Source organism: Amblyomma americanum, chromosome 1, assembly GCF_052857255.1.
Source record: "Amblyomma americanum isolate KBUSLIRL-KWMA chromosome 1, ASM5285725v1, whole genome shotgun sequence".
NCBI lineage: Eukaryota > Metazoa > Arthropoda > Arachnida > Ixodida > Ixodidae > Amblyomma > Amblyomma americanum.
The window spans coordinates 368,582,517-368,601,841 of NC_135497.1; the positions used below are offsets into that span (position 1 = coordinate 368,582,517).

Consider the following 19,325-nt stretch of genomic DNA (forward strand, 5'->3'; position numbering starts at 1 on the left):
TTAAGGGTCCAAACGCTCGGCATCGGCTCAACCACCAGGTCCCCCTTTTCCCCGGACACGGCGATGCCACGCACGGCGAGGCGCGGGTGCTCGGGTCCGTGGTGATGCACAGTTCACCATCATCCCCTTTTGGGGATGTCCCTGCGGATGCTCGGGAACCCGCGGTGTCGCCACTCACCGTCGCGACGCCTGCAAGCTGCAGGCGCCCCCCTGCGGGGGTTCTGCATGAATGTGTTTCTCATACTTCTGTGTACAGATTTTGTTCATAATTAATTATAGAAGTTTCAGATTATACGAATATTTTTCACAGCCTCATAAGATTTGTGTCATCAAGATTCTGCTGTAGTATAAAGCACCTGTGCACAACCACAGCATTTCTAAACACTGTATTCGGTACTTTTTATTAGCGCAGTCACTTCATCATGCTTGCTTTGTCTGGTATCTCTGCAATGCAGCCAAATATAGTGCAGTAAGTGTCCATGCAGTGCTGTGTTAATGCCTAGTTCCTTATCATGGGGCTGGCTAACAAACACATTTTGTGAAGCTTCTTGAAGTTACTGCAGTCTGAGTAACAACGTAGTAGATCTTCGTGTATTGCTAAGCTAAGATACTCGAGATTTTGTTAACATCTTTCTATCATGGGCTTTGTGAACAGCTGTAGCTTGTAGTGGTTGCTAACATGGCTGGCTTAAACACTGCTTTACCCTGCTACTGCTCTCAGTATTCACATTCTGATACTGCAAAAAGTATTATACTGTATAACAGTGGATTTGAGGGGGTAAACTTACACATAAGCACCCCATGAAAAAAAAAATTTCCTGCAAATGAGCTTGGCATTCAAGCTGGAATATTTCATCTAGGCAGTAAATAATGCCACCAACAGCTGCAATACCTAGAGGGGCAGCTGGTTTATGAATTTGCTTGATGACATAATGTTCTGTTGCCGAGGCATTTTTGCAAGGCCAAATGATGTCTTCAGATTTTATATTTTGTTATGACACCAGAGCATTTTCAATTTCAGTACATTTTTGCAGTTCTGGTCTGATGAGACATATATATGCTAAAAATGTTTACTTTTGTTTTCATAATGGCAAAAAATTTTAGCACTGTTAACATGAATGTTGCATTGCGTTTGAGAGGCTGCTGAATAGAGTTTGCTGCTAGAGGTGCATTAGTGTGGGGATATGTTTATCATGTGGTGTAGCTGTAGGTCTGTGGGATGGCCTGTAGCTCTTAACATTTTCAGAAAAAAGTTAAAATTGCTTTTCTTGTCACATTTCAGTGACAAGAAGCAAGGCTCTCCACAATCCAGTAAAGCTGCTGACAACATGCCAAGAAAGCTTGAATTTCACTTCTCTGCAGACATCATCAAAGACATTGAAAAGGCACATTCTTCACTCTCTAGGTCAGTACTGATTTACAGACAATAAAAAAAATGAGTGTTCCTTGTCCTACTTGCGAATGAATGTGCTGAAGACATCTGGGCTAGCATATATTGAAGTTGAAGAAAACACCACGACACTCATGGAGTTTTCTGCACACTCGTGTAGTTCCACACATTCGGCTTTTCGCGCCACTTTATAACGTTGTACTTTTTGTCAAGGTATGCATATGTTAACGAATATCAATAAAGCGACAACATGGTGAGCTGAGATCGAATTGGGAATCATGTTCAGATATTTTTGGCAGTTACTCTAGCTGAAGCTGTACAGCATATGCATCGAAACCAGCCAGTACCACTTACAGTAATGGCAGGATTTCATGAGCATGCTCGTGGGTCCCGCTTTTCCCACTGTTTCAACGAACGTCTGTTTCAAACACGGTCCTGCATGCTTTTACTGAAGAACTTGTAGCAGTTGCCGCAGCTAGCAATATCTTTTCCTTCCTTTTTGTATTTTTATTATTAAATCACTAAACTACTAACCAACTGTACAAACTGCTAACCGCGGCACACGGGTGTTGGCCACTCCTAAGGATGGACTCTGAGACTTTCGAGAGTCCTCGAGGCCACCGTGAATAGAGCGCAGAAAGAGTGACGGCACTCTGAGTGTTTCACGTGTTCGGCTGAGGTACAAAGAGATGTGACACTCGTGTCATATTTGCCGTCACTTCATGCGCACCGACGCGGAGGCAGTGTGTCTGAGCCAAAGACATCATTAGTGAGAGCACACTTTGCACTGCTAGATAAAGCTAATGCTGGAATGCATCCACCTTTCCTCTTCCCGCAATCTTTTTCTTCTCTTTGTCGCACTAATCATGTGGAAGTTTGAGTGCCACTGTATTTCTTCTTTCATCATAACTTGGCTTTCGATGCTGATTGACTTTCGGACTTCAAACTAATACCTGTGTCACATGGTCATTTTGAAGGCCCTCGAACTGATAGCCTATCGACTCAAAGGCCAGTTAAGTGCTGCTATTAGTGTGGTTCTCATGGTCATATCGAGTCAATGGAGCAGCGCAGAACTCTATCAAGATATTGAGGGCCTTCAAGTGGTGGCTGCATGCACTTTTGGACAAGGAGCGCTCACAGTTACACGATGGGGACTAAAATCAGACCAGTATCATCTCTAAAAAATTTGGAACATTAAAATATACAACTTATTTTGCAGCAAAAAACACTGCAGCAGGCATGTTACCATTTTTGCTAGTGATAGAAAGACAGTATACACTAGCTTCTTCACAAGTGCCTGAATGGGATGCAGTTTGTGCTAAACAGTGATATTAATTTCAAGAGTGATTAATATTGCTTTAACGAATAATTTTTTTTAATCTTTATGGGCTAAACTTGTAAGCTGATTGCTTGTATGCCTGCAAAAGTATTGGTGTCGACAGTGGTGCCACAGCACCGTGGTGTGAGATGATGGAATCTCTCGAAGGCGAGTTTTCCGTGTACCAGTAGCACAACTCCTTTGAGTTCAATAGTGATTGAGAATATCAAAGGCTCTAAATAGCCTTTGAAAGTGCCCGTCTCACAGGGGTATAAGGGCCATATATCTGGTTTTTGCCAGTAAGGCGCATGTCTTAGAATAATTCTGCAATTTTCTGCAATGGAAAATTTTAAATTCTGCAGATTGAAAATGTTAACTTTGCAGTATTCTATGGGAAATATAACACTTATATAGTAAATATACTTCTGTTCTTAAAATATGCTTTGCATACTCCAAATGAGCCTTGATTAAAATCGAAGGTGGCTGTTGTGGTTTAGCGTCAGGCAGTGCACTGCTTGGCACAATCCTGTATCAACTGTGGGGACCATGCTCGTGAGCGGGATACAGCTTACAAAAGCTTGGCACTTGTCTGCAGCTCATTTGTTCCTGCATGGCAACTTACCATTTACACGATTGTAAGTCGACCTACCGTATGTATTCGAATCTAAGCCGATGGTGTTTTATTGAAATTCCTATTTCGAAACTGGGGTTTAGATTCAAGATGTGGCAGCGCAATAGCCATCGCCATCGGTGGTACTGCGCGTGCAATGCCTCTAGCGCCTCCTTCCTGCATACTTTGTCAGATCAGCGGATCGGCTCGTTAGGCCTGTGGCTAGCGTTGCTAGTGTGACTCCGTGATCTCGTCTCACGACGCGATGGCGCCAACAAATAAGCGGTGTCATTACACCGCTGCTTTTAGGTGAAAAGTTGTGCTTAAGGCGGAAAGCTTGACCAATCTTCAAGCAAAGCGAGAGTATGGCATTGACGAAGGAAATATCCGCCGCTGCCGAAAACAACTAGACCAGTTGTTCAACTGCACTGCAACACGAATGGCGTTTTCCGGGTCCCGCAGAGGTCGTCACCATGCTGTGGAAGAGGAAGTTGCTCAGTTTGTTAGGATGCAGAAGGCCGGAGAACTTCCTGGTACAACAGAAGGCGAAGGCCAGAGAAGTCGCGAAAGCACGAGGCATCCCCTGCACCGCTTCAAGGCAAGCAGAAGCTGGCTTCAAAAATTTATGAAGCAGTTTGGCTTCAGCATGTGGCGACGAACTTCAGTGTGCCAGAAGCTTCCCTGAGATTTTGAAGCGAAATTGGTATCTTTCCAAAGGTATGTGATAAAGAAGAGGATTGAAAAGGAGTATGAACTTGGGCAAATTTGGAATGCCAATCATACCCTAGTTTATTTTGATATGCCCATGGCATACTCAGTGGCCGAGAAGGGGTCTAAAGAAGTGAAAGTACGTACTGCGGGCTACGAGAAATGACATTCGACTGTGATGCTCTGCTGCACTACCGATGGACGGAAGCTGCTGCCGTACATCATCTTCAAGCGGAAGACTCTTCCTGCAAAGGAAAAGTTTCCGAGAAACATATCGTTCGTGCGCACGAAAATGAATGGATGATTGCGACAATGGTCGAAGAATGGATTAGGCTGGTCTGGCAGCGTCGAACAGGTGCATTGTTGTGCCGGGATTCTCTCCTGGTTTTAGACTCTCACAGTGGACACCTGACAGAAGGCATGAAGGCTGCACTCTCACGAGGTGGGACAGATGTGGCCACCATACGTGGCGGCATGACCAGTTCAGCTGCAGCCAATCGATCTCGCCATCAACAGGCTCTTTAAGACTAGAGTGCGCAAGTATTACACTGACTGGTTTACCGAACAAGATCTCGAGCTTAATCCGACAAGTCGCATTAATTGCGCATCGCTCAGTCAATTGGCCACCAACTGGGTTGCAGCAGTGTGGGAAGATATTCTGGCGGAGATGATCGTGTGGTCATTCCGTATGTGCTGCATATCAAACGCACTGGATGGTACCGAGGATAGCGCGCTGTAGGATGAGGACAGTGACAAAAAAACCTGCAGCGAGGAAGAAGACGAGTGATCAGTCGATCTCATGAAGAGCACATCCAGCTTTCATTTCAATAAATATCTTTCTTGTTGAGGGCGGTCCTTTGCTTTTTTCTGTCGGCTTGCATTCGAGGTTTTTTTTTCTTTTTCGGGTTCCCGATTTTTGGGGGGTCGGCTTGCAATCGCGGCTGGCTTAGATTTGAGTAAATACGGTATGTTTTTAAACTTGAAAATCCGAATCTGGTGGGGTTGATGCATGGCACCATCCGTAATGGCGAGACAAACGAGGTATCTGGGATGCTGCGGCATGGTTACAATGTTATGTTTGCTGTACAGCTCTACCCAGTAGCAGTCAGCTGTTCTGCACGCTTGTTCGCAGGATTTTAAATTTTTTTCTTTTTTTAAAATTTTACTGTGCTCTCGCCCCTCGTGGGAGTGTCAGTAGTTGATGGAAGGACCGCTGTTCCAATCATGGTGGCACAGCCAGTGTGAATGGCAGCACTTCCAGGCGGTGTCGGTAGCTGATAGAAGAGCCAACATGGCTCACGCATAGTTTTCTTTGGCTTTGTTTTGTTTGCTGCATCTTACTTGAAGCTGGCCACATTTTATCAGTTTTTACTGCCATGCTTCATCAGTTGTCATGAGCGCTTCGAGTCTGGCAAGTGTTCAGCTGTTGTTCGTGGCTGCATTGGAGAGCTATCAATCTCTACTGTGCCGGGCCGCAAGTTCGACATTTCGGAACGAATGATTCAGGTGTGGCAGCTACAGCACGGCAAAATTTTCAGCTTTTCGACTTAATGGAGTGCTTGTTTGTGAAGTGCGGGATTTCACGGGATGACTATGTGCTGTGGGATCGCAGCAATGGTAGCGATGGGAGTACAAGTGAGGATAATGGCACAAGTGTGGCCGACTAGCCCTGCGATCCATAGTATAATAGCGCGGAAGATGAGGAGAAACGAAAAACCAAACACGAGCGCTGTTCATTATTATTTTTTTAGAAAATAAGATGGCAGGATCATTATGGGGGAGATACTAAGAATAAACATGGCCCAAGGAACTAGAAATTATGCTTAGAAGGATAGAAAGCTGGGCAAGTTGGTTGTGATTCATAGTAAGCGGTCATGTTGTCTGGTTTTTCATTTGTCCTCATCTTCCGCGCTGTTATGCTATGAATTGCAGCCAGCTTTCCCAGCTTTCTGTCCTGTAGTTCTGTGACTTAAACATTTTCATTGAAACATTGTCCACTGACACGCCCTTCTTTTTTTTCTTTTTCCTGACATGCGATTGGGGTGTCGACTTACATTGTAGTCGACTTACAATCATGTAAATGTGGTACTACAACAGAAGGAAGCCCCAGTATGAATGCTGGGCTATAAAAAATTTGCCACGTTTTTTTTGCCTCTACTATTACCACGCTTGCACTAATGAACCTCAGTTAGGGAGTTGCAACCTTCAGGGAAAGGGGAAAAAATGTTACAAATATAGCTTGACTTCAGTATGCTCAGACCAACCATAGCTGAGGGCCAGGCACAAACAGTGTACAGTGGAACCCCGTTCATACGTTTTTCACCGGACCGCGAAAAAAAACGTAACAGCCGGGAAAACGCAACAGTGAGGAAAGGTCCGAAAATTAATGAAAACAGTGCAGCTTTGCCTTGAAACAATTTATTCAACATCAAGTGAGCTTAGGTCTTTAAAAAATCGACAATGGTCGATTGCCGTTTTTTCCGCTCGCTGGAAAACACCACGTGTTTCTCGATGGCCTGGAAAGCCGCATTGCTCTCAGCGTCGCTTTGAGGTGCGACGTACCTGCGGAGGAGGTCCAGAGCCGCGACGGCTTTTCCAAAGCTCGGGTCTGCCAACTCCCCGGAATCATGCGGCTCGTGCTCCTCGTCGTCATCACAGTCTGAGGATTCACTCGCGACCGGGTCTGCAAAGATCTCGGCGATACTCTGACACTCGGACGTCACGACAGCAGCATCCACGGCGACGTAGTCGTCATACGTGACTCCCGTGGCATCCAGCGCATTCAAAGCTTCACTCAGCTCTTGATCATGAGAGGCTGCTTCCGTCTCTTCAGCTTCCATGGCAGTTTCCTCTCCACCGTCCATGCGAAAGCCACACCGCGCGAAGCAGTGCTGTGCAGTTGACGCGCTCACTGCAGTCCACGCTGAAGCGGCATTCCCTTGTATCTCGGCACGCTTCGAGACGATGCTGTTAAGCGTCGAGGGTGGCAGAGCAAGATCCTTGGCGATGTCGACTCTTTTCCACGCTGGCTGCCTGTTGACTGCGTTGAGAACATCCAGCTTTTCCTCGAGGGAAAGCGCCTTGCGCTTGCGCGACGCCATCAAAGGACGACAAATTGCTCGCGGTGTTAGCGAGGCCCGACGAGGCATAGGCAGCGTAGGTGTTGACGGGAGGACACAGACGACTCGGATGGGTTGAACCGCACAAACAAGAAAGACTGGATTAGTGAGGCCTGACGAGGCGTAGGCAGCATAGCTGTTGATGGAAGGACACGTACGAATCGGATGGGTTGAACCGCACAAACAAGAAAGACTGGATTGCTGCGGGCCCGCGGGTTGTACTCGCTTAGATAGATAGATAGATAGATAGATAGATAGATAGATAGATAGATAGATAGATAGATAGATAGATAGATAGATAGATAGATAGATAGATAGATAGATAGATAGATAGATAGATAGATAGATAGATAGATAGATAGATAGATAGATAGATAGATAGATAGATAGATAGATAGATAGATAGATAGATAGATAGATAGATAGATAGATAGATAGATAGATAGATAGATAGATAGATAGATAGATAGATAGATAGATAGATAGATAGATAGATAGATAGATAGATAGATAGATAGATAGATAGATAGATAGATAGATAGATAGATAGATAGATAGATAGATAGATAGATAGATAGATAGATTGATAGATAGATAGATTGATAGATTGATAGATAGATAGATAGATAGATAGATAGATAGATAGATAGATAGATAGATAGATAGATAGATAGATAGATAGATAGATAGATAGATAGATAGATAGATAGATAGATAGATAGATAGATAGATAGATAGATAGATAGATAGATAGATAGATAGATAGATAGATAGATAGATAGATAGATAGATAGATAGATAGATAGATAGATAGATAGATAGATAGATAGATAGATAGATAGATAGATAGATAGATAGATAGATAGATAGATAGATAGATAGATAGATAGATAGATAGATAGATAGATAGATAGATAGATAGATAGATAGATAGATAGATAGATAGATAGATAGATAGATAGATAGATAGATAGATAGATAGATAGATAGATAGATAGATAGATAGATAGATAGATAGATAGATAGATAGATAGATAGATAGATAGATAGATAGATAGATAGATAGATAGATAGATAGATAGATAGATAGATAGATAGATAGATAGATAGATAGATAGATAGATAGATAGATAGATAGATAGATAGATAGATAGATAGATAGATAGATAGATAGATAGATAGATAGATAGATAGATAGATAGATAGATAGATAGATAGATAGATAGATAGATAGATAGATAGATAGATAGATAGATAGATAGATAGATAGATAGATAGATAGATAGATAGATAGATAGATAGATAGATAGATAGATAGATAGATAGATAGATAGATAGATAGATAGATAGATAGATAGATAGATAGATAGATAGATAGATAGATAGATAGATAGATAGATAGATAGATAGATAGATAGATAGATAGATAGATAGATAGATAGATAGATAGATAGATAGATAGATAGATAGATAGATAGATAGATAGATAGATAGATAGATAGATAGATAGATAGATAGATAGATAGATAGATAGATAGATAGATAGATAGATAGATAGATAGATAGATAGATAGATAGATAGATAGATAGATAGATAGATAGATAGATAGATAGATAGATAGATAGATAGATAGATAGATAGATAGATAGATAGATAGATAGATAGATAGATAGATAGATAGATAGATAGATAGATAGATAGATAGATAGATAGATAGATAGATAGATAGATAGATAGATAGATAGATAGATAGATAGATAGATAGATAGATAGATAGATAGATAGATAGATAGATAGATAGATAGATAGATAGATAGATAGATAGATAGATAGATAGATAGATAGATAGATAGATAGATAGATAGATAGATAGATAGATAGATAGATAGATAGATACTTGAGGCCTTGCCCTTTGTAACGGGTGGGCACCACTAGGTTGGGCACCCGGACCAAAAACAAAAAAAAACAAGAAGATGGAAGTGCACAAGGAGAGAAAGAAAGATAAAACGCACAAAAAAAAGAAAAAAGAAGCTTCGGCTGACGAGGCAATGACCATCTAGTGGCAATCTCTCCAACTTGCGTGCGGCTTTTTATGGCCTCCGAGATTGCCCACGTGCGTGCAAGGAGGTGATCTCGGAGGCCATGGTCTTGTAGCCAATTCCGTAGCCAAGCCTGGCCAAGACTCGTCAAAATGGCGGTTGGCGCGCGTTGCCCGGCCGGGTTCGGGGTGCCAGGTTGCGACGTATCATGCGGGAACGTTTTCACAGCTACAACTTAACAGCGGGGTACCCAATACATTGGATCCTATGGGAGCTATGCCGGGACCGGACGAAAGAAAACGACGTAACAGCCGGGAAAACGCAGCAATGAGGAACGTAACAGCGGGGTTCTACAGTATTGTCTTCCTAGAGCTGTGTGTTGGGCGGACAAGGCAAGCGAAATGAGAGCCTCATTAAGACTTTTATATGAAGGAAGCGAACAGTCATTGAAACCAAGGAAAGCATTGGAGGGTGTTCAGTTTTGTTTTTTGTTTGTTGTGTTGATGAATAGGAGATTATTAGCATAATCATTTTTCACCTAAAAGATGATTTGTTATAAAGTATAGAGAAAATTAACCACATACCACTGCTGGGACCCAAACTTACTAATAATCTTTCAGCTGAAAAACAATTACTATTACTCTACTAATCACCTATTCATCAACACCACAAATAAAAATAAAGAAAACATTCTCTTGTGCTTTTCTTCGTTTCAATGAATATTGGTTTCCTTCATATGTGTGAGGTGTCCACATCATTTGAGAGGCAACATTTCAGAAGTGCGTGTGTACACATGACAGAAGTAAGTACAGCAAAGCCTTCTGCACATTAACGCATGCAGCCTTTCATGCCACAGTGGCTTCCTTCCCGCCACTTCTCATTCTGCTTTGTTTCATGCTGCGTAGTTCTGTGTTTTTTTTCCATCCTTCTACTAGTGGATCGTTAACTGCCTTCTCTCTCAGTGGTCCACGTTGCCTTCTTTCCTTTTTTTTAGTGACTGTTTCTCACCAGTGCATTCCGTGCGCTTTGCCTTGGTGGCCCAAGGTCATTGAAAACTTCGCTTTTAATCACAGCTGGTGAGCTCGCTCGCTGCGGTAACCGTGTTTACTAGATGTAATTTTTTTAGCCAGAACAGAAATGAAAAGTCGCCCCTCGCATTATAATTTAACATTATGTAACGAAAAAGGCAAACTATCCTATATTTACTCACATATTGATTGGTGGCAGCAGGCAGGGTGGCCCCCAACTTCAGCGGAAATGGATAAAGAAACCGCCCCCCCCCCACCCCCCCACCCCACCCCACCCATAAAAGTTGGAACGGTCGGAACAGCCGAAGCTTTGAGATGCAGATATTTTTAGCTAGGACAGCTGGACTTTCCGGCGACATTGAACTCGTATGCTGCTGCACAACTTTCCATCTGCTCCGCGCATAAGGTGTAGACTTGTTTAAATGCTGCCGAGAACGGTCGCTGATGTTCGGGAGGCATGACTTGCCACGTGGTTGAGTGACCGGGAGTAATTGCGTTTTCACAACGAGGCCTCTAAAGTTCATGGTCAGCCTGTTGACAGCATGTAAGGACTCTGTGCTTGTGTTTGTATCGGTCTGATCTGATAATCTTTTCCGGGGCTCTCTTGAAAAGGAAGGGGTGCATGAAACCTTCTCGCAATAATGGTGGCAGCAACTGCCATAAGGCTCGAAGGCAAGCCACAGCAAGGCCATGTTTTAAGCTGTTTTTGTTTATAAACTTCTACCCAACTTTCCGCATATTGTGGCCTCGTTCCCTGCATTTTATTTGTGTACTTTTTTCTTCCTGTTTAGTACCTGTAAAGTTGACCCTCGCATTATAATCGTGTTCGCGTTACGTTTGGACAAGTACTCTATCTTAAAGAGACTATGCAATGAATGAAAAGTCATTTGTAAATGTTTTCAATGCTTAAAAATGATGCTAAGAAGCATTTACACTAAGTATGAGTCAGGACTGAGCCAGCAATTTATTATGATATTTTAAAAACCGTGTTTTTATAATTCGCGGGCCGATTGGTGTGCGCATAGTGACCGATTTTGGAACTAAAATCGTGAAAATAGACGTCCCTAGTTCAGTGACGTCGGCAGGCCACCACACGCTGTCATTCGCTCGAGCCACGGCAGCCATGATGCCACAGGCACACTTCCGGTAGCTGTAAAAGTCGTCTGCTCGTGCCGCCGCATGAGCCCCTCGGGCAAGCGCAGGCCACCTCATTGCCTTCACACATTTTCTTTCAATTTGCCTCTGCCGCCTCTTTCTGTCGGGAGTTGCGGAGCCACTCGCAGTGTCTTTTTCGTCCACCATCTAGGAAGGTGAAGAGGGACCGGAGAGGCACTGCCAACGCTGCTGCTGGGGCGCTGCGTGTGACAACCGGAAGTCGCAAATTAAACATCAGCAGATGATGTGGTCATGGGCGGGGCCCAGTCCCAGAGCTGTTTTCCTTAATTTTTTCTGGTGCCCCGCGTGTATAAGTTAAGGGGGGAGAAGAGGAGCGTAACTTTTAATCATCTATATATCCGTTGTTATTGATGCTAGCTCAAACATTCTTGGGCTGGGGTGACGAGTGATGGAATGCCTATCTCTCATCTGCTTTATGTAACCTCAATTAATTTCTGCATAGTCCCCTTAGAGAAAGGTGAAAAAAAGATTGTGCTGTTCCTAGTTTGGCGCCAATTGTAAATCAAAGTGCTTTCTATATTCGTGCAAATTTAGTAAACCTTGTTGATGCATTCTTAGAAAAGATCCTGGAAAGAAAAAAACTTAAATTAACCTCCGAATTTTGATAAATGTAACTGCTGAATAAGGCACACTTTTAAACCAACACTTTCTTGTCATAAAAATATCGATTTGCATTTCTTGGTACAAGGTCCAAGAAGCTCCTTTTCTAGTGCTCAAAGAATGCAGCCTGCATTTGCGTTTTTCTTAGCGTGGAAGAAACTTCATAACACATCCGATCCACTAATGGCGAAGGTGAAAGCAGGAGATCTCTTTTGCGTTGTTTTTTTAATGCTTTGCCTCTTTAGAGTAATGCACTGTGGGGAAGCCACCACAGCAGCTGACTGTCTTGTAGTGTTCTTTCTCTTCATGCTTCACTGCCCAAACCCAGAATGCTCGTATGCAAACGTATTTTAGTAGTTCTCAAATGTTTTACCCCCTAACCCTCAGGCACTGCAAAAAAGCAGCTGCATTTCTCCTCTTCGTGTCGCGTCCCCTCTGGAACAGCCCGCTCAGATGTAGAACCGTTTAGCTTTACATGCTTCTTCCCTTTGCATTAAAGCATTGCAGAGGAGTCACCAGGTCGACTGACTTCCACTGCATTCCAGCTCTTCCATGTCGCGAGCTCCCTTGTCTGGCAGACTTGTATGTTTGTGCTCATGCATTTGGTCACTAAACGTATTATACGACCAGGATTTGTTGAAATTTGGAGCAAAGCAGCTGGGAAATTGTGTTACCAGGAACCTATCAACCGGAAGAAAAATAGTGTAACTCTGTGGGAAATTTTTATTGCCTGTTATTTTGAGTGTATTGTCACGTAGTGGTGACTGCAATCCGGAGAGCAGAAAGACAGCAAAAATGGTGTCTGAACAAAACTCTTTATCTGGGCTTACTTGCGCCCACAATGGTCTGAATCACTTGGCGTTGGTATGGCAACAAGCGTGCTTGGTGGTCGTCGTACAAAATGCCCGCCGCAAACTTTCGAACTTTCGAGATACCGCGTGCAAAGTTAGCACAACATTCTGGAACATAGAATAAGCTCTGCTCGCATGCAGTCAATCGAGATAATCTGGTCGCATCTTGCATCATGAACAAAATGATAGACCGAATAAACAAACTAAATAAAATAACAAAGTAAATAAATACAAAAAATAAATAAACAAAATAAGAGTGAATAACCAAACAGTACACAGATTCGCGACAGTATGAACCAGGAAATGGTATGAGCCAGAAACGTATCACCAAGTTTTTACTGTAATTCTTTCAATGGGTGTCAATACTGTGACTCTTCCCATAGAAGCATGTGAGCGTGTGGCTATTGCAATGCTTGATACACTAGCTTGATTGAGCAGATGGGGGGAACAAGCATAGCAAGACCTCAGCAAAACTTCGTTCATTACCAAGGTCTACCTTCCAAAAGCATTCTGACACTTAAATATTCTCATCATTCTACCATTCCTACCGATGTCTACAAGTACAATGTCATCATAAAAAAGAGAATGCAGCTACTGACACATAATTCAGCGAAAAAATGTTAAAATCTGCAATTTTTTAGAAAATTTGGTCTAACTTTAAGCATCTCGCTGATAGGCTTATGGTATGCTTACTCACATTCTCACTCACTAATATGTATTTCCTATGTAACGTTTAGTGTAAGGACTGTCATGTGCATGCAGGGGAATTCTTGTTTGCAGGCTCACGGCTGATTTGGACCTTTTTATTTACAAGTACAAAGGGTATGGAAAGGAATTTATCAAGTCTTGCAAGCTAAGTCCGGACAGCTACATTCAGATGGCAATGCAGCTAGCCTACTACAAGTGAGTATTGTAGTAAGTCACATAATGGCAGAAAATGTCACGTTGTGTAGATCAAGGGGTCACAGCTACTTTCTATGCATGTTCTTCTGGATTACTAGGTTCATTTTTTGTTACTTGAGAACTCTTGAAAAAGAAACCCAGACTTTGAGGTTTGTCTTGGGGAGAGCTCCAAATTAATGTCAACCATGTGGGGCTTCCTGTTGTGCACCAAAAATCCCGGCACATGGCTGTTGTGTTTGGCACAGGCGTGTATTCAAGTGGGGGCTCAAGCCCCACCCCCCACCCCCCGAAATCGAGCTCAACCCTTCCACCGGTACAAAAAATTGCCTTGGGCTTCCCGAAACAAGTTTCTGGCTACGTGCCTAGTTTGGCCATAGAAATATCACTGCCAAGAGAAGAAAAGTGTTTTAGTAGTTTTGCTTAAAATGGCCAGGAATAGTAAATTTGCATTTTCTGGTGGTGATGATGGTTGGACCATCTTCAGCATTTTTTTCTTCCTCTCTTTTGGTGACTCAACTTGCATACCTTTGAACAGGATTCACAGAGCACCTGGTGCAACCTATGAGAGTGCTTCTACACGAAAGTTTGTTCATGGGCGCACGGAAACTATCCGCTCTACCTCCAGTGAAAGCTTGAAATTTTGCAAGGCTTTTGAAAGTGGCGAGACAAAGCTGCCAGAAAAGGTTGAGCGCTTGCGGAAAGCTGTTCAAAATCACAAGGACTACACAAATTTGGTAAGGATGTGCATGCAACCGTTCAGTCACAGCTGTCTTTGTAGTATATAGAGTACTGGTAAAATTAGCCTCAGAAGTTCAGAATAATTTTCAACTAAGTACTTAGTGCACTGTTTGGGGACTAATCTGGGCATCTTCCAAGCTGAGGATGCAGCGTTTGTGACAGTTCTCTCTTCTGGAAGCTTGACCTTTACGTGCTGTGTGCGTTCTATGGAGTATAGTGAATTGAGGTACCCTCTCGTAGTGCAGAGAAATCCAATGCAGTACTTTCTGTGCACAGTTTATTAATAAGAACTGTTTTGTATTTTATGATGAGAACAATGTGGAATGACAATCCTGCGCTTCTGTTATGGCACATTTTTTTCTTTTCTCCATTTTTTCCTTAGTAGTATCAAAACACTCACTGCCTTAAGTCCTACTACTGTAACAGGTAATTACTGAGCAAAGAAACATTGATTCGCGCTTAATGTTAGTTTGAAGTTTGATTTACTGATGACAGCAGCAGACGAATACTGGCTCAAAAAAACATGCAGTATGTCAATACTGTAGGAGAAGCACTGCTTGACACGAGTTCCTGTGCCTTATCAGTGCATTTTATGAAGGTTTTATTTGACTCTTGGAGTAATATCTCTCACATTTGTTTTGTATGCTATTTTCAAGGCCATTAATGGATGTGGTGTTGACCGGCTGTTGTTTGGTTTGAAAATGATTGCCATCGAGAATGAGATTCCTGTTCCTGAGATCTATAAAGATGCTGCATACAAGATCAGCACAGAGTTCAAAATATCATCCAGCCAGGTGAGTTGATGTGTTGAGTACATCCCTTTTATAAGTGACTTGGTGCTGGGTGTTAGTTATTTTACTGATACTAATGGGTCCACTTCAGACAAACTTTAGTCGGATGGGTCAGCCAGTGTTGTAATGTTTCTTTCTGATTTCTTATGCCCTCTGCGTATTTCTGTCCTTGCGCCGTCCGGTTAAGGTCCACACTTGGTGCAACTAGCTAGTTTCCCCAGCAACAATTAAGCAGCCGATGTTGCAAGAGCAACCAGCGCACTCCCAACGCATCCTTGGTGTCCAGTAATTGAAAAAAAGCAATGGCCAAAACTTGGACTGCAGAAAGTAGTTCTAAATTTAGGCAAAGCATGGTATGTGTGTGAGAGAAGCAGGACAAGTATTTTACACCTATGCTGCGCCGATTCACTGCATGTGACCTCAAATACCACAACTACAGAACAACAGTGCACACACATTCTTTCACCTTGTTGCTTGCACACTGTGTCCCCATCCCTGAAGTCTGCTCTCGCCCACACTTGCTTCTATCGAGGTTGCAAATTGCAGTGACCCCACCGTTGAGCCAAATCTGCCAAGCTGCGCCAAACCAGATAAGCTGCGCCATCCTGATAAAAGTCACGAAATTGCTCCAGACTTGCTGCTTTCGAATTGGACGGCACTGTGCGCCAGCTATCCAGGCAAATATAACCTTTGATGTCGCCGCCGTTTCAAAAGGTTAGGGTCCTTTGAAACCCACTTATAATGAACATGACTGTCACATGGCATTCTTAACTATGTCCAGAAGTTTGCGGTAAATGGTCAAAAACTAACCTCGCAATGCGGACTTCCATGGAGAACATTTTATGCCATATGCTTGTGTGAGCAGTCTTAGGACCGGTGTAGGGTTCGGCGCGCTGTCGCATCTTTTTGTACATGTGTTGCGAATATTCCGCGAGAGGGCAGTAACCTAGGCTGCGCGTCCAATTTTGTTTTATTTTGTTTTGCTTTGGTGCACGCCGTTAGAAGGGGACTCATGCCTTTTTGGTTAGTTTCCCCATTCGTCCTTGCGGTTTTCTTCACCGCTCCAGACGGCGGGGCTATCTGCCGGCCTCGATTTTGGACCCCTGTCCCCTTGGCGAAGGATTGCGAGACCACCTAGGGAGGAACTCGGGGGTAAGGGAAAATGCTGACATCAGTTCTGAGCTTTCCTATTCGTCAGAACTGATGAGCCGCAGTTAGCAGTTTATTTTTACGTGTGGAAATGGGCGCGGGCATCTTCGGGGTGTACCCGCGAAGGGAGCCGCGCTTGTGTGCTTTTTGGCTCTAGCTACTCCTAGCTGGGAGGCGCTCGGTCTGGCCAAGTGCGGAGGGAGTGACCGTTGAGAGCTGGTGCAAGGCGCGCCAGTTTGACTGTTGGGACGCTGTGTCCCTCGGTCAGTGCAGGCGGTCGGCTAGGCCGGCCGCAGATAGTTGTGGCCGTATACTGACTTGTGTTTGTACCCATCTGTAAATAGCCTGTATAAAAGTTCGTTTCTCACTAAATTGCTTCGCCTGCAAGTCATATCATCGAGAAGCCTTCAAGCGGTGCATCCAGTTTCTGGAAATCACCGGACCAACACCACCGGCAAACCTTTTACTGGCGCAGTCGACAGTACTGGTGCCCTGCAGCGGCCCCGAGGAACGGACGAAGACATCCACTGAGAGAACGACGAAGTTCGGCATCCAAGGCGAGATGCCGAAAGGACGACAGGCTACGGGGGTACGAAGGTGCGAACCGCATCGGGCGTGAAACGCCGAAGACAAGGCCTTCAACAGACACTGAGTGGTATCCCTGAGCAACGGCGGCAGTTGGAAGATTCAAGCGGACACGGCCTTCAGCGGACAGAAAACGGCATCCCCGAGTAAAGGGAGCAGCTAGCGGCTTCAGTCGGCACCTGGTCCGAGGTCGCCGCCATTCCTGCCCGTAAAGAGGACCCTGAGCGCAGCTCCGAGTGAGTTCCCTGGTCCCTTCGTTTTCTTAGCGGTCACTGTTTGGCTAAGGCTTGCGTAGTTGATGATAACCCGATTTGGTCATCTTAACCCCGACAAGGCATCTGCGATGGACAGCGGTAGTGAGAGTGGCGACAGGGGGGACGGTGGAGACAAAGGCAGCAACGAGGCGTCGGGGTCACGGCATGGCCAAAACATTGAGAAAGAGTTGGAATTGTATGAAAAAAAGATAAGAGCCTTAGAGCTCCAGATGCAAATCATGCGTGCTCGAAGCCAGAATGCGGTGCCTTCCGATGACGAGCGGTTGAGACAGTACGCTAAGCTACTCGCCAGCGCGTTCCCCAAATTGCCGCCAGACGGTGAAGTACCCATCTGGTTTGAGTCAGTGGAATGCTCGCTCGTGGCTTACAACGTGCCGAAAGAACATTGGGCGCAGCTTGTGTTCCCGGTGCTGGCTGGGCGGGTAACCTACTTATTTACATGGTTCACCGCAGAGCAGCACAGGGACTATGACAAGTTGAAGGCGGTGGTCCTAGACGAGTTGAAACTTTCAGCCGCAGAGTATCAAAGACGGTTTTCTGGGGCCACTAAGCGCCGCGAAGAAACCTGGAAGGCTTTTGTCACACGCGTCCAGAGTTAAATTTTTATTTAAAGTCACGATGCGTGTCGTCTTTTGACGGATTATTGAAGCTACTGGTTGCCGACCAGCTCAAGGCGGGGCTATCAGAAGAAGCACATAAATATGTCAAGCTGCGCGAGGGTGAGGAATGGCTGAATGCGGATGAGATAGCTGCACTGCTACAGACATACGAAGAAGCCGCCGGGAAGGGAAGTGCTCAGAGGAAAGCCGACAGCTTTAAAGGTTTTGACACGCCCCCAAAACCGAGAACTGAAGCCCCACCTACGCAGAAGCGATGGAGCAGAGCGAGGAGACAGAATAGCCGCAGTCAGGCCAAGAGGAGAAAAGAAAAAAATATCACGGTCGTGTGGCTGTTTCTGATGCGGAAGCTGGAGACATGTCGCGAACTGCCCATTTCATCGTGAGAACCCAGCTGACAGGCGAGAGAATCCACCGCGCGATAGGCTAACGGCATGCGTGTCCACCTATGCCTTGCAATCCACGCGTCCAGTGCTCAGGGACAATAAAATCTGCTGTAGGGAAGCGGTTATTGGCGCTATTGTGGACACTGGTGCAGATATCACCGTGGTGTGCGAGAGCCTTGTACCTGAGGAGTTCGTATCCCCACAGGGGACGGTCGATCTCGTCTCCGCTTTCGGAGAGAAGGTAGAGGCAAAACTGGCAGTAGTTCCGTTGGCGCTGTGTCGTGGCACTCCCCTGATCGAAAATGTGGACGATGCGACACCGGTGTTGTGTGCGCTCACTGACAAGCTCACACAAGCCGACTGTCTAATTTCCGCAGACTCATGGGAACAGCTGCACGACTCGGGCAAAACGGACAGTGAGGGTCTCGTGCAGGCGGGGGGAACTCTGTCGCCGCCGGCTGAAGACAGACCAGATAGATCAGGGCCAGACATGGGCACCGAGCCCGTCCTGGCGTTCGCAGACGAAACCCTGCCCCAGCAGACAGTTGACAGTAATGAGGTCGAGCCATCAGAGGCGGGCGGCACAGCTGAGCTTAGCAGGGCACAGAAGTTTCGCGTGGAGCAGCATGAGAATGAGACTGCGTCAGGCCTGGCAGAACGCCAAGCAAGGAAAGGCGGGCATGTCTATCGTAGACGGAGTTTTGTATCATAAAGACCAGGTGCTAGGCCAAGGGGTACAGCAGTTAGTACTGCCAAGATTACGGTGCGAGGCCGCACTCAGCCTAGCACACGAGTCCTATTGGGGGGACACCTGGGCTTTTGCAAGACTAAAGCTCGCCTAAAGTACAGTTTCTACTGGCCGGGCATGGAGTCGGATAGTCGCAAACACTGTGACAGCTGCCATAGCTGTCAAGTGCATTCAGACCACCAGCGAACCGATAGGGTACCGATAACGCCTCTCACTCGCCCGAAGTTTCCCTTTCAGAAAGTGAACATGGATATCATAGGTCCGATTGAGCTGTCGTCTGGCCGAGGACATCG

The 19,325-nt window shown here is 44.9% G+C and overlaps 1 protein-coding gene across 1 annotated transcript in view; it reads left to right on the forward strand.

Moving 5' to 3' along the window:
* The first annotated feature begins 1,377 nt into the window (after positions 1-1,377).
* LOC144122008 (carnitine O-acetyltransferase-like) overlaps positions 1,378-19,325 on the forward strand; it is a 39,864-nt gene continuing 21,916 nt past the window's right edge. The window contains exons 1-4 of the mRNA XM_077655514.1: positions 1,378-1,405; positions 13,621-13,743; positions 14,279-14,477; positions 15,138-15,275. Coding sequence (XP_077511640.1) covers positions 13,718-13,743; positions 14,279-14,477; positions 15,138-15,275 — 363 coding nt within the window. The 5' untranslated portion in view covers positions 1,378-1,405; positions 13,621-13,717. The remainder of the gene's footprint in view (positions 1,406-13,620; positions 13,744-14,278; positions 14,478-15,137; positions 15,276-19,325) is intronic.